Source organism: Xenopus laevis, chromosome 1S (assembly GCF_017654675.1).
Source record: "Xenopus laevis strain J_2021 chromosome 1S, Xenopus_laevis_v10.1, whole genome shotgun sequence".
NCBI lineage: Eukaryota > Metazoa > Chordata > Amphibia > Anura > Pipidae > Xenopus > Xenopus laevis.
In genome coordinates, this window is record NC_054372.1 from 20601496 (window position 1) to 20617848 (window position 16353).

At 36.9% G+C, this 16353-nt stretch overlaps 1 protein-coding gene across 2 annotated transcripts in view; it reads right to left on the reverse strand.

Moving 5' to 3' along the window:
* Positions 1–7223: 7223 nt before the first annotated feature.
* ppargc1a.S (PPARG coactivator 1 alpha S homeolog) overlaps positions 7224–16353 on the reverse strand; it is a 67094-nt gene continuing 57964 nt past the window's right edge. For both annotated transcript variants that reach the window (XM_018243070.2, XM_018243071.2), the window contains 5 exons: positions 14637–14726; positions 14409–14529; positions 10814–10935; positions 10287–10438; positions 7224–8075 (listed from right to left, as the gene is read on the reverse strand). In XM_018243070.2, the coding sequence (XP_018098559.1) occupies positions 7972–8075; positions 10287–10438; positions 10814–10935; positions 14409–14529; positions 14637–14726 (589 nt within the window). In that variant the 3' untranslated portion in view covers positions 7224–7971. The remainder of the gene's footprint in view (positions 8076–10286; positions 10439–10813; positions 10936–14408; positions 14530–14636; positions 14727–16353) is intronic.

Below are 16353 nucleotides of genomic sequence, written 5' to 3' on the forward strand. Positions count from 1 at the left end.
ACAAACCTAATCAAACAAATAATTTATGCTTTCAAAGTTGGCTACAGGGGGTCACCATCTTGTAACTTTGCTAAACATCTTTGCAAGACTAAGACTGTGCACACGCTCAGTGTGGTCTGGGCTGCTTAGGGATCGTCATAAACAAAGCTGCTTGAGTTCTGCATGGCTGGGAAGTAAGGCGGGGGCTCCCCCTGCTGTTCATAAGTATGATTGTTTCCCTGCTCAGCAGTTAGGGACCATCTGACAATTCCTATCCACAGCAGTAAATGAAGGGAGAATTTCACTGCATACAGTCAGGTTTCTTATATAAACGGTACACATTTTTTAATTTAAGTATATTGGAGATAGCTTTCTTTTTCATTAAATAAAGTAATAATGGGATTTTATATTTTTGCCTATACATGCCCTTTAAGTGTAAAAAAGACGAAAGCCTCCAATACAAAACTTGGCCAAGTACTGTAAAAGTTGCCATGGTCTTATAGAAGTCACTGGAAACTGCGCTGATCTGATTGGACCAGTTTTAATCAATTCAGTTTTTTTGGATTTTGTAAAAAATTTTGAGGTATTATTAGTTTTCAGTGCATCGTTCAGCGTTTTTTTAAAATAAACAAATGAATTCATTGACATTGTAGTTTTGTGAGTTTAGTGGTGGTTTTCGAAACCTCTAAAACCACTACAATTCAACTTTTAATTAATAAGCCTCCACATGTTTAATTATTTAGTAATTTGGGAGACACTAATTTGCTGTCCTAGATCTTCTTGGAGCTAAATCTGAACAACAGATTACAGCAATGTATTTACAGATCTATTGCTGACCAACTGGTTTATCACAAAAGGGTAACCCAAACACCATTGTATATCCTGATTGCTTTTGTATTCTGTCATTATCCATCATAAGATGAGAGTAAACTGTGCTTAATATTGTGATATCACCCCATGCTGTGAGTCATTGACAGATTTACCCTCAACTAGCTAATTCATCATCAGATATCAAAGCACTACTACTACCATCCAGCATGGTTGGTTTGTAATAGGAAAAGAAACAGGACTGAAACTAGGGGTTGGCAGAAGAGGCACCTGTCTAGGGCTCAACAACAGGGAAGAGGGTTCTGGGCAGGTAGCTATTAAAGTGTCTTCTGTCTGACTATTCTGCCCTCTGTCGCTCTACCCTCCTTGTCAATCGCTCCCGTCTGTGCCTCTTCCCTCCTTCCCGTGTCCTCCCCTTAGCTACTGCACATAAACATCACGGTCGGGCGCACGCATGGTGGGGTACGGGTTGTCTAGGGAACGCGGTCGGCTTGGCCCAGCCCTGAAAAGAAATGTTAGGTTGCAATAACACACTAATAAACCATAGAAGAAGAATGTAAGTGCACGTTTATATCGATGAAAATTCCCACTTGAAGGCAAAACAGTGAAAGAACCACGTAGTGGATTAAGTCGATGCATTCGAGAAGCAGTAGCATAAAAAAAAACGTAAAAGGACAGGTGGCTTTTTGAAACATTTGTTTCCCTTTATTAGCTCAGTGAGGCCAATGTGTTCTGCACATTAAAAAAATAATCACAGGATTTTTTTTTTTTTAATACAATGAATAAAACCACAGTACATGTAGAATTGGCAGGTGAAAACTTGCCCGTTGGGTTGCAGGTTAAGCGTCTTCCCGCCATTGTTACACATTGTACAAATCTAACAGTAGCGCAATGCATTTGCCCATCTGTATTACTAACAGTGTCCGTCACACAGGTACAGAATTATCATCACGTTGCATTATATGGCTATTCTAGGCAATTCTCATTAAAGACATCAAAGAGGACACAGAATCATGAACCTAAAGAAAAAAAACTCTAGATAGGAAGGAGTGCTTGAAGGTTTTCAGCGCAACTTTTAAAAATCGAACTTTCTCTGCATTCCTGTGCATCCATCTTTGGCAACATGTTAGCACAATCTCATATGCTACTTTTACACTATACATCGCAAGCAAATAAAAATAAGGTATTTGACTATCTTTATTGTCTGTCTTTACAAAAGAGGCAGCTGTAGAATTTACAACCTCGGGGCTCGATGACCATTTGCTCTACAGAGTCAACCACTTGCAACCGATCAGCTTTGCTGTAAAAACAAAGCAAACGTTACATTGCTGTTGGTTACTACAATGGGAGCAACGTTGCACCTTTGAATGAACCCCCTAAAATGTATAAGAAAAGCAGCAGAACCTTCATATGTAAAAAAGCTTGAGGCGTTTTACGCATACACCATGTAAGTGGTATGTTTTGTATTTTGCATCATTAAAAAAAAGGTGCATTTTCACTTAAAGGGAAATATCAATATGCAAAAAGGGTTTATCTTGCATTTATTTTAAATATTTAAAAGAACAGAAATTTCAAAAAATTAAAGTGTCCTAATGTAATGAAAATACAATGTACTGTTGTGCTGCACTGGTAAATGTGGCTTGTTTGCTGCAGAAACACAACTATAGTTTATATAAACAAGCTGCTGTGTAGCAATGGGGGCAGCCATTTTAAAACTGAAAAAGGAAAAAAGGCACAGGATACACAGTAGATAACAGATAAGCTCTTTAGCATACAACGGGATTCTTCAGAACTTATCTGTTATCTACTATCTTGTGCTTGAATGGCTGCCTCCATGACTATACAGCAGCTTGTTTATAAAAACTTTAGTTGTTTTTCTGACGCAAACACTCCAGTTTTGCCAGCACAGGGCAACAGTACACATTATACAGGTATGGGACCTGTTATCCAGAATGCTCTGGAACTGGGGTTTTCCAGATAAGGGGTATTTCCATAATTTGGGTCTTAGTGCCTTAAATCTACTAGAAATTAATTTAAACATTAAATAAACCCAATAGGCTGGTTTTGCTTCCAATAAGGATAAATGATATCTTAGTTGAGATCAAGTACAAGCTACTGTTTTCTTATTACAGGGAAAAAGGAAATCATTTTTAAAAATTTGGATTATTTGGATAAAATTGGATAATTCTGAGCTTTTTGGATATCGGGTTTCCGGATAAGGGATCCTATACCCGTATTGTCTTTCTTTGAAAACACTTTCATTTGTTGGTGTTACTGTTCTTTTAAAGAATGGGGGTATTAATGAGTGCACAGAACAACTTTTGCATAAGTGTCAACGTTGCCTGAATAGCCCAGGCTTTTTTCATATAACGGAAATGTGCTGTTTATACTTTAAACTATAAGAATGAAGGGTAGTTTTAAGGAGAGTCATCATTGAGGTAAAATGGCATCTCATTTTCTGTAAAAACATACAAAAATAAGGTTCTATGCAGACAGAATGAGAAACCTTTATATGTCATTGCACGTTTCAAACAAATAGTAGCGTTACCCAACTGCAAATAAAGCACAATTTCCCTTTAACAGCCAATAAAATGTTCCCATTTTTTTTTTTAAAAAAAATGCCCCTAAACACTGAAAAAGAAAGACAAAAAACACCAGCATTTGTCAAATCTGCCCAAAAAGTCAGCATTAAGATCATGTATTTTTTTATGTTAAAAAAACAAAAAAACCAAATCACACTTTTTTTTCTCATTTCAGCAATACAGGGTTAAAATAGAATGCATAAAACATCTGATTACATAAATTTAAAGGCAAAATAGGTAATGCATCTGATTTTTAACACATAATATGATATAATAAACATTGATTTCTCAAAAATAATTTATTGCTTTTAATATATATATACTTTTTCTTTTCATTTTCTTTTTTTACAACAGAACTTACTCAAAATTCAGAAAAACAAACAAAAAAACCAAAAAACATCTGTAAACTTTTGTTTGGCGTTCACATAAAAAAATTAAAGAACCTGCATTTTAACCTACGGTTTAAACAACGGTTACACAGATTAAAGCTGATAATGGTGTAACAGAACATGTTAAAAAAAAAAGTTCTTTATTTATTATTCAAAAGAAAGAGAAAAACTAGCAATCTTCCGGTATTACGGACAGTGGAATCTCTCAAAACAATGCTGGTGATATGACTTTGTGTTTTTTGCCACAGCAGAAGAATACTTTACAGTAGAACGGATTTCTGTAGTAGATTGGACCTGGTTTACACAAATGAATTGGTATTTTGATTTGGTTGTCAAAATCTGATTTTGTAGGTTTCATACAATTGAAAGTCTTCTTTAAAAAATAGCATATGGCCGTATGGTATAATTATTGTGCATGGGGTAGGCTTAGCCAAAATGCAGAATTGTGATTGGCCGGGGTAAAACTTGTATACAATGTCGCCAGCCTCTCATAGCAAAAAGTCAGCCCATCATGGATTGGGTGGGTGATTCCTGTTTACACACTCTAATAATTGGCAACATTACACTCCTTCCACGTCTTTGTTGTCAACTAGATCAACTAGAACAAAGATGGCAGTAGCTGTAGTATAAATGGAGGTCCATGTGCTTATGCCCTAGACCAGGGATCCCCAACCTTTTGAACCTGTGAGCAACATTCAGAAGTAAAAGGAGTTCGGGAGCAACACTAGGATGAAAACTGTTCTTGGAGTGCCAAATACAGGCTGTGATTGGCCATTTGGTAGCCCCTATGTGGATTGTCTACCTACATTGAGACTCTGTTTGGCAGTACATCTGGTTTTTATACAACTAAAACTTGCCTCCAAGCCTGGAATTCAAAAATAAACACCTGCTTTGAGGCCACTGGAAGTAACATCCAAGGGGTTAGAGAGCAACATGTTGCTCACAAGCTACTGGTTGGGGATCACTGCCCTAAACCTTTCAGCCTAAGGAAGTGTTAATACAAAGTATAGATAGGACACAAGCAATGGATTCCTGAACTAGAATTAGTGCAGATCAAACAGTATATATTATCAAAGAAATAGCACCCCACTAGAAAAGAGGTTCCGTCTAAATATTCGGAAGGGTTTTTTTTTTACAGTGAGAGCTTTAAAGATGTGGAATTCTCTCCCTAATTCAGTTGTACTGGCTGATACATTAGATAGCTTTAAGAAGGGGTTGGATGGTGTTTAGCAAGTTAGGGAATACAGGGTTATGGAAGATAGCTTATAGTACAAGTTGATCCAGGGATTTGTCCGATTGCCATTTTTGAGTCAGGAAGAATTTTTTTCCCCTTTGAGGCAAATTGGAGAGGCTTCAGATGGGTTTTTTTTGCCTTCCTCTGGATCAACTGGCAGTTAGGCAGGTTAAAAAAAAGTTAAAAGTTTCAACTTGATGGACGTGTGCCTTTTTTCAACCTAACTTACTATGTATGATTAAGTGCCCCTTATGGACAAAACACGTAAGGCTATTTCATTGCTGAATACTTTTTGATCTGCACCAACTCAACCTTAGGGGCATGCATTGCTCATTGATATTTTGGGGCTTGGTTCCATAATATATTGAGTTCTTGGTGATGGTGACTAAGCCTTGCACATCTGTGTATGTAATAACAGAAAATAAACACAACCACTTGTGTAAATCAGGTTTAGATATTCCAAACAGAATACACATTCTTCTAGATTTCATTATTTTCATAAAGGATAATAAGCTTCTCCTAAACAGTCTGTATTTGTAGGGAGGTGGCAATGCATGAAAGCTGGGGACCCACCTGAGCTCTCTACCTGCAACTACCAGAATGCCATCACAGCTGAAGAACCATAGGTCATACTGCCCTGAGGAACATATTGAATATTTCTCACTATATATCTATATATCTATTTGTATGTTGTTCTCCTTAGGGGTCCATTGCTTTAAAACTAGTCCTCTTTCCCCCGAAAGAAAATTGGAAAAACATATTTTCCAAACAGTTGGTTCCATCTGTGTCATTGAAGATTTCACGGCAAATGAATGAAGTGCAACTAGCTGGTTTAACCTAACAATACAGAGAAACTCAAAGTAGTTTGGCGTAAAACGCGTTGGCTCTTTTCGGTACCAAAACATTTGCTTTCTCCCCATTCTGTACAAAAGACTCAGTGGGCTTTCTATATAGATTCTGTATACAAATAATGTCAAAGAGTGGAACACTACATCAGCTAATTAATATCTAACGATGTCTGGCAACGGAAGCATTATTCAAATGTAGCAAAAGGGGGTTTAGCGTCCCTATATTAAATTGTACCACTGGCCATATCCTAAGTAATCTGCCTATTCCTGTAATAAATAGGATAAAATAAACTGATAAATTATGTATTTCGTTAACAAAGGAATGAATGATCAGTATTTTGTCAGGATGCTTAAACTGTAAATAAAAAAAAATGTATATTTTATTTTTTAATATATATATATATATATATATATATATATATATATATATATATATATATATATATATATATATATATATATATATATATATATATATATATATATATATATATATATATATATATATTTTGACAAATGCCATAATTTAACAGTGCCGATGAATAACAACAACAACAACAAACAAACCGAACAGTGTTTAGACAGAAAGACATACCACACAAGGTATACAGTGCTGAGTTACCCAGCAGCATTCATAAAATTGATTTTTTTTTATAAAAAAATACACACACAAGCCTATTGTAAAAATAATCAATAGTTACATTCATTCCCAACGCATATTTGCAATAAAAACAAGAATCACTATCAACTTGAACAAAAACGAAAAAACACTGAGATGTTTTGCTTCTGAATCGAATGGGTGTGAAAGAAAACAAAATATGGTTGCAAAAAAATGGCAGGCATATTGTCCATGCAAACAACGGCCCGAAAGTATTTCAGTGCCGTATTGGAGGACAATGCAATAAAACAAAACTAAAGCATGAAACACGTTGACTTCCAGTGTGACACTTAAACATTTAAAAGGTCAGTATAATCTGTCACAAACACATAAAAAGGAAGCTCACCAAAGTATGGGATGAGTGTACTTAAGATATTATCTGTGCACCCGAATTAAAATAAAAAAAAAATGAAAACAGAAAAAAAAACCCACTCACACTTTTTGTTTTACAATCAATTATATAAGCATAAATTCAGCTTCCTAAATAGATTAGTATACAATAGTTGTTTCACCTTATATAATTACAATTGAATAGTCTCGATTAAGAAAAAAGTATTCAGTATTTAAAAGAAGGCTGCATTTACAGTGCATAGCTGTAACAAATAAAAGACATTGTCATACTTTATGTACAAGAACATAAAAATACTCCATCAAACCTGTTTCTTGCCAGTGGAGTGGGCAATGTTTGGCATCGCCCGACGTCTCTGGCAGGGAAGAAGGTTCATATCTGTAAATACTTTTACTACAAGTTTACAACGTAGCTTACAAACTACTTGGGCTTGCCTCCGATGTATTTATTATGTAACACCACATCCACTCATCAGAAAAAATAATGCTGAACAAGCTGTGAAATTGACCACGTGACAAGGCTTTTGATGTAGGAGGTCGACACTGTAGACAATTGCATGGGTGTCATGGGAGTCTAAGGACAGAGAAGCAGTAATAGTCTTGTGGCTGCTAGAAAAGAAAAAATATTTCCATGGTTTCCTCATCAGGTTCCCAATAGAAAAAAAATAAAGTCACTAAGGCATTGTCTGTACTGAACAGTTTTTTTCTCATTAGGAGTTTTGCTTTCTTGAAATGAAAGAAATGAGAGGAAGGATGGGGCGCACCATGGCATCAGTAGTTGTGAACCTAAGAATAATAAATATTTTGCCTTCACTGTAGAGCTTATCGAGTGTTCCCCGATGGAGGGCAGGTGGTCTTACCATTCATCAGTCATTGCTGGCACAATCCAGCAACACACTTCTGACACCCATGTTGGCCTGTGCGTTTTGTTTGATAATTACTTTGCCTCTTCAGTCTTCAGCAGCTTTGTTCATGTAAACCATTGTAATACAGAGTGTAAAGTAGGAGAAATTCCTAGGTTTAAATTTTAAGAGTCTGTTATTGAAGGACGCAATGTCCTTGAGGTATTCTCCATATTCCTAATCAGGCTTAGCGGCGTTGCTCGTTACCTACGCAGGCTTCTCTGCGCCTCCTTGAGCAAACTGTCAAAATCCATGGAGTCGTACTTGCTTTTGGTGGAAGCAGGATCAAAGTCATCTGAATTTGAATCTGAAACCGATAACAGACATTTAGGAAATCTGACCACAAGGTTGAGGCAAAATGGCTTTACACTTGCTTGTGATGAACTATTTACCTACTATTTACAGATATGAGATAATCAATGTTTCTGAAAATTAATCTGCAAAGAAGATCCTTCACTTGAGTAAATTACATAAAGGGGCAGATTTACTAAGCTCGAGGGAATAATTAAAATTGAAAAAATTTGAATTCCAAAGTATTTTTTAGTTACTTCGACCATCGAATCGGTCAAATTCGATCGAATCGAATGATTCGAAAAGATTCAAAGTAATAATTGTTTGACCATTCGATAGTCGAAGTACTGTCTCTTTAAAAAATACTTCGACTACATACTTCGCCACTTTAAACCTATTGAGGTTCAATGTTAGCCTATGGGGTCCTTCCCCTGCACTTTTGTAAGTTTTTGTGGTCGAATAAAAATCCTTCGATCGATCGCTTAAAATCGTTCGAATTGTTTGATTCGAACGATTTTATTGTTCGTTCGTTCGATTTTATTCGATTGAAGTATTTGCGGTAAATCTTTCGAATTCGTTTTCGAAGGATTTTACTTCAAGGGTCGAATTCAAGGGTTTTTAGTATTGTGATACGAAACTCTATAGTTAATATAGGTATGGTATATAGAATTTATATGAAAGTAGGGAGGGGTGTGTGTATGGATGCTGGGTTTTCATTTGGAGGGGTTGGACTTGATGGACTTTGTCTTTTTTCAACCCGATTTAACTATGTAACTATGAAATTCGACCCTTGATAAATCTGCCCCAAAGTGTGTAAATAACAATGAAGATCCATCTAATGGTAAAGCATAATGTGGTGTGCCCCTAGGTTACAGTATGATCTCCCTTCATGTTGACCAAGTGCCATTGTTGTATAAAGATTTGTTTTTTAAGGAATTGCTAAAACTTTGCTTGCATTGTACCATTTGTCAGCTGTTTGGTCATCAGTTTTGGTCATCATGAGGCTTCAATAATTTTTCTCCAAAGAAATGGATACCCAACTCATAGCAGTGACCACAAATATGTAGACATAGATGGCTCCCTTCTGGATTGATATCCTTGCATATGGCAAAACTTGGACATCAAGGTTTTGAGACATCATTTCTGACAACACCTTCAATGATCACCTGGGGCCCCACATCACAGAAGGTGGTGGACCAATTCATTTGTGATCTTGATCACATTTACATTTATAAGAGAAAAGAAAAAGGTATGAAGGGTACTTTTCTAGAAGCAGTTATAAAAATGTTTTGGCTGCACTAGAGCAACTTTGAAAACACAGCAGGTTGTTGCCTACTCGCCCATCCACCCCTTTCCCTGTTTTTAATGATACCAACTGGATTGAAGTAAATAATCCCATTTATACATAATTTCCCAAGGGAGCTTTCAAGTATCAGTAAATAGATAAGGGATAATAGAGGTGTTAATTTACAACAGAAGAGCTTTCAATCAAATGGACTTCCATGATATGCCAATAGGAACAAATGGATGTCACTCAAGAAATAAAAGATATGCATTTGCCAATAAGCAATTTGTATTGAAAACACATGAATATGTAAAAGGAAGTCATCCTTTGGATGTTAAGTATAATGTGGGCTAATTTCTTTAGATAAGTTAATCATGGAGCAACAGTGACTGTTCTAACAATCTATTTACACTCCAGCTAATGCAGCGCTATTCTACACATTCTCTATCCCATTGTGCATCCCCTGCTTAATACCTATCAAGTGTGAGCCAACACGGCTCTCTAAATGTCGCTGAACAACAACTCTCACATTTTAAGGCTGTTGGTGTGCTTGAAGTTCTGCTGGTTGCCTATAAATCATGTAGAGCACTAGTGGATTAAGGACCTCTTGGGTGTGGAGCTTCCAACTATAAGGGCAACCTCACTTTGGCAAATGCACAATATGTGTGCTCAAAATGGCAACTGCACAACTTAGTCCAAATGATCACAGCCAATGTGATGTGTGTGATCTCTATGTGTGTGTTTTTTTTATTGGGTGCTCCAGCACCCATTTCTGAACATACTGTTGTGATATCTACACATACTAGTTAGATATTGGATATTAATGGACTGGTGTACGGGAGGAAATTAGACAGTAAGATGAACAGGGACAGAAATGATTAAATGGTTTTGTACACAGTTCAATCTTGCTATATAATAAAAATATAATGATAATGCCCTTACCTAAGTCTGCATAGTTGGACTTGCACACCTGCTTTCTTTCACAAAAGCAAACCTCAAAGTCTGGCTCATTTGACCTGCGCAGCGTGTATCCATTTTCAAGAGCAGCAAAAGCGTCACAGGTGTAGCGATAGGTGATGAATCCGTAACAATTGCTGTAACAAACGTCACAATAAACATTGTGAGCTCTGGTGTCTGTACATGTTAAATAACATTCCTCAAAGCTCGGGAGAAACCCTTCCTCTTAACAGGAGCAGATTGGTACCATAGCGGCTCGTATAACACAGCTACTGCATTCATTTATCAGTGTGATTGTCCTGTCATGGAGCTAAATACTTATTTCTGAGGGAAGTGATCTCAACTAGCAAGACTAATAAATAAGAATGAAAGAAAATAAATAAGACTTTGAACTCAATGTGTCATCTGTCACTTCCTTCAGTATAAACTCCTACACCCACAATCTTGCTGCAATGCTTTCTCTTCCTGACTTGGAAGTCTCATCAGAAACAGCAATCACTGAAGTTTCTTACCCATCGTCCCGCAGATTTACTGTGCATTCCTCAATTTCTCCAAAAACCTCAAACCGTGCTCGCAGCTCCGTGCGGCTCATGCTAGATCTCATTTTACCCACGAAAATCACTCTATGTTCTTCCTACACAACAAAACCACACAGAGTATTTTAATGTAATAAAAGTAACAGACAGTGACTTATTATATTATTATATGGGATGAGAGGAGGAGAATATATAACAAAGGGAACTGAATGCTATAGATGTTGGTGGAAAAGAGAGGCAAAGAAAAAGAGAGACCAACAGATAGATGTTGCAAACTGAAAGACATATGGATAGGGAGGTAGTTAGGTGGACAGATGACAGATTATAAATGAAGAGCAGGTTGTCAGATAGTATACAGTCATATGAAAAAGTTTGGGAACCTCTCTTAATTCTTTGGAGTTTTGTTTATCATTGGCTGAGCTTTCAAAGTAGCAACTTTCTTTTAATATATAAAATGCCTTATCGAAACAGTAGTATTTCAACGGTGACATAAAGTTTATTGGATTAACAGAAAATATGCAATATGCATTATAACAAAATTAGACAGGTGCATAATGTGGGCACCCCAACAGAGACATTACATCAATATTTAGTTGAACCTCCTTCTGCAAATGTAACAGCCTCTAGGCGCCTCCTATAGCCTTTGATGAGTGTCTGGATTCTGGAAGGCGGCATTTTTTAGCATTTGTCCATACAAAATCTCACCAGTTAAATTTGATTGCTGCCGAGCATGGACAGCCTTCTTCAAATCATCCCGTAGATTTTCAATGATATTCAAGTCGGGGGACTGTGATGGCCATTCCAGAATCTTGTACTTCTCCCTCTGCATAAATGCCTTTGTTGATTTAAAAGTGTGTTTAAGGTCATTGTCTTGTTGGAATATCCAACCCCTGCGTAACTTCAACTTTGTGACTGATCATTATCCTGAATTCTTTGTTGATATTGGGTTGAATTCATCCGACCCCAGTCCCTGAACTAGCCCCACAGCATGATGGAACCTCCACCAAATTCGACAGTAGGTAGCGGGTGTTTTTCTTGGAATGTGGTGTTCTTCTTCCGCCATGCAAAGCACTTTTTGTTATGACCAAATAACTCTAAATAAAAATTTATGTCTCATCAGTCCAAAGCACTTTGTTCCAAAATGACTGTGGCTTGTCTAAATGAGATTTTGCATACAACAAGTTACTCTGTTTGTGGCGTGAGTGCAGAAAGGGCTTCTTTCTCATCACCCTGCCATACAGATGTTCTTTGTGCAAATTGCGCTGAATTGTAGAACGATGTATAGATACTCCATCTGCAGCAAGATGTTCGTGCAGGTCTTTTGAGGTGATCTTTGGGTTGTCTGTAACCATTCTCACAATCCTCCGCTTATGCCACTCCTGTATTTTTCTTGGCCTGCCAGACCTGGGTTTTACAGCAGTTGTGCCTGTGGCCTTCCATTTCCGGATTATATTCCTTACAGTTGAAACTGACAGTTTAAACCTCTGAGATAGCTATATTTTAGCCTTCCCCTAAACCATGATACTGAACAATCTTTGTTTTTAGATCTTTTCAGAGTTGCTTTGAAGATCCCATGCTGTCACTCTTCAGAGGAGAGTTAAACAGAAGCACAACTTGCAATTGGCCACCTTACTGTAAATATTGTACCTTTTCTCATGATTGGACACACCTGCCTATAAAGTTCAAGGCTTAACAAGCTAATCCAACCAATTTGATGTTGCCAGTAATCAGTATTGAGCAGTTGCATGCATTCAAATTCGCAAAATTACAAGGATACCCACATTTTTGCACAGCCAGTTTTTCACATTTGATTTCATACAACTGAATACTGCTTCGCTAAAAATGTTTGTTCAGAAAACACCCCATTTCATGGGAAAAAGTGGAGTAAATTATTATGCCGGCTGAGAGGGGTTTCCAAACTTTTTCAAATGACTGTAGGTACTCTATAGCCTAATTATATGTTTTTGCCGATTTTTCCAATATATTACAGAGCATTCGGTTTTAAAGACCACTGTATCTTTTATATTATAGTTTGCTTAATGTGAATTTTCCCTGGGCCACACTAAAGCCTAAATAATGACACCATTTCTCAGACGTGCATTAGTCAGGTATATTGAGGAAGAATGAAATATATAAGGTAATTAAATATGGATCACAGTCCCTCTTGTATTACTGCTGCTGATGGAACTGCACGCTACAGTAAATGAAAATGGTTTTAAAAATGGTTTCTATGGAACTTTAAAAGCACACTAAAACTTGCTGGATATTTTTTGAATGTTTGTCTGTTCAGAAGTATATATTGTTTATTATTCCTGTTGCATAGCTTTCCCCAGTGTTTAGAAATGCTTGCATATGCGGAAATTGCACATGTAAACCCTAATCCTCCCCTGTCAATGTAGGCCACATTTGATGATCTCACAGTACAACAGATAGGGAGACAGCCAGAATTCTCCAATGTATAATAGCAAAAACTTTGCACTGGTAAGGCAGACAAGATGGCCATACACTGGCCAATTGTGCAGGACGAATAGTTGGATAATAATAAGTTGCACGTTCTGATGATACAGTATAAAAATGTGCCCATCTCAAGAACCTACAACTACCCATAGATATCAGTTGGGATCAATGAATATTGCATGGAAAGTACGATGTATAAACAGCAAGTTTGCCAAAGATTATTATATTAATAGCCAGAAACACAGAACAACATTAACTGGATTTGGAATAGCAATGGTTATGGTTTAATTCAGAAGTTGTGGTTTATGGTTTGATTCAGAAGGTATGTTAGCGTCCCCTTTCCTATAACCCAACCCTGGCTTCCTGTGTTTGAATGTTAATGGATATTACAGATTGTTCCCGATGATTCTGTTTTTATATTCAGAATGTGGTTGAATGTTATTGTGCCTGCTTCTATTACTCTACAACAATTCTCCTAATGTGCATTTTACTTGATGTTTCTGTGCTGTTTATATGAATTTCCAGCTACTAGAGAAGAAGCAGTGAGGCAATGATTTATTTCTTCTGACTGCTGGTGAATTATGATCCCTTCCCCATTAATACTAAGCAACGTGGGAAAATCCATACTATGAGGCTGCTTTATAGCACTGTCCTTCAACTGTTATTCAGGAAAACCCTCCAGATGTAATGTGCCACCCTCTGAAGCCTTGAACCTCTGTTAAATAGGTGGCCTTACATGTGTATGATGGATTATTCAGTCCACCCAAGGGGTTTAACCACAGAAATGTGTATTTTTATACCTATATATATATTTTTTGTTACAGCAATTTAAATAACTAAATATAAGCATTTATATAGTAAAGGTGGACAACCTACGACCTTCCAGATGGTGATGCAGTTTGCATTATGTAATATATGAAATAATATACCTCTATAAAAGGAAACCACGGGGGGTACTGCGAACAACAAAAAACCTGAAGACCCATAGTGAGTGTGACTTATGTCACAGAGTTAGTAGCACTATAATACCTATAAATAAATGCCATGGGAAGGCATTAAATATAAGGTTATTTGATGTCAAAAGGAAGGATATTTCTGCTAAGGGATAACTTACAATGGCTTTTTGCCTTTGTCTCTCTCTTTGTTTTGCTCTCTCGGATTCACGCTTTTTATACTCCTTGCGGTACTCCTCCCTCTTCAGCCGTTCATGTTGGTATTCCTCATAGCTGTCATATCTATAAAATGGATACGCAAATGAACCACACGCTAAAAGCGGAGACTAAAAATGTAACCACTGTAAATGATCATAAATGAAAGAGGGTGCCAATGAAGCGTTCCATACCTGGGCCTACGACCACGCGGTGACCTTGACCGTGCATACATTGGAGAACTTTTTTCTCTGCAATGATCAGTCTCAGAGTAGCAGCAAGACCTTTAAGCAAGGAGAAAGACCATATTAAAATACAAAGCATGGAGAAAGGAGTTGATAAAACACCATGGTATATAGTGGAAATTATAAAGGGCTACTACAGCCAATAATTGCATTTGATTGTAATGTGTCCTTCCTCTCTTGTAACTGCAGACGGTTTTCAGATGCCCCACCCAAAATCACTGATCAACTTTGAGTTATTCATAAGGTATAAAGGGTAAGGTCAACATGAGTCAATTTGGACCCTGCCTTCACTCTTTGCACTTGTTTCCAGATGTTTTGCACATACTATGTGTCATGGGTCACCTGACTCTGTAATTGATATGCATTCATATACTCTTCTTCAGCTCTAATACTGTGTCTATGTAAAAATTCTTACGTAGCAGCAGAGGATGCCACACTGCAGCTTGTAGGGGTCTTGGACCTGAATGTCTTCCACTCTTTAAAGCAGCAAAGTTATTTAGAATACAATTGTTCTAGTACTAAATACGAGATAAGCAGGGCTCAAATGGCTCTCTATGTACTTTGATGCCAAGAAAATGGAGTTTTTTTTAAGATAGAATCAAGTGTTTTCACTTATTTGGTGTTATTGAACCTTTAACCAAATGTCACTTATAATGATAGCAGTTCATGCCATACAGGGACCTGTCATGGATATTCCCTTCTTCCATTTATCATTTGAATACATTTTTTCATTGTATTGTACAAAAATATTGCAGTTACCACAAACATGAATATATTTTTAAAACTTGTTTTCTGGTATTGAAGCAACCTTGTACAGATCAGGGAGACCAAATCACACCTTGTTTCTGTGTTTTCTGACCAATGCCCCAACAGAGATTTTTTTGGGGGGTCCCCAGTTAATAGTATATAATCTCCTTATATTCCACTTTATGGGAATAAGTGATTAGACATGTTATGTAGGTCAACTAAGAACTATTTAAAATTATATATTTTACAGCTGCTTATAATACCATTATCTTTCATTAACCCTTTTACCCTGCTTTTGTCCAGCTGAATTTCAGCTAGTATCATGATCTTGCAATGTTGAAATCATTGTATCTGAATCCAGTCTTCATGGACATGCACATTATTCAATAGTCTTATATTAGGAAACTATTCCGTATCATCTTCTAGATAAAATTGTTGATGGGTAATGGACGGTCTTTATATAGGCAACACTTTTTTGAAAATTTACCGTAAAAAAAAAAAAAAAAAAAAGGAATGTTTCTCTTGTAGGTTTCAAATATTCTATCCTTCATGTCCCTGTCATTACCTCCTGAACTATCCAGCAAGTGCCTCCTACACAATCTAATCATCCTCACAACTTTACCTCCTCCAGTATTTTAATCAATTTATCCTTGTTTTCAACCAAGAGCTTCTCCAGCTGAACTTCAGCTCGTATCCTTCTGAGACTTCTATCTCCAGCTCTTTGTCCTATTACACAATCTAATCATGCTCTACGGCAAACATATCCCTCTTTTACATTCTGAACGAACCGTGCACAATCCAACCAATTTTCCTCTCGCATGCACAATAATTCATTGTGTAGATATTAAACCATTGTTTCCTTCACATTTAACTAAATGCATTATGATTTTGCAAAGTTTAAATCATTCTATCCTAATGC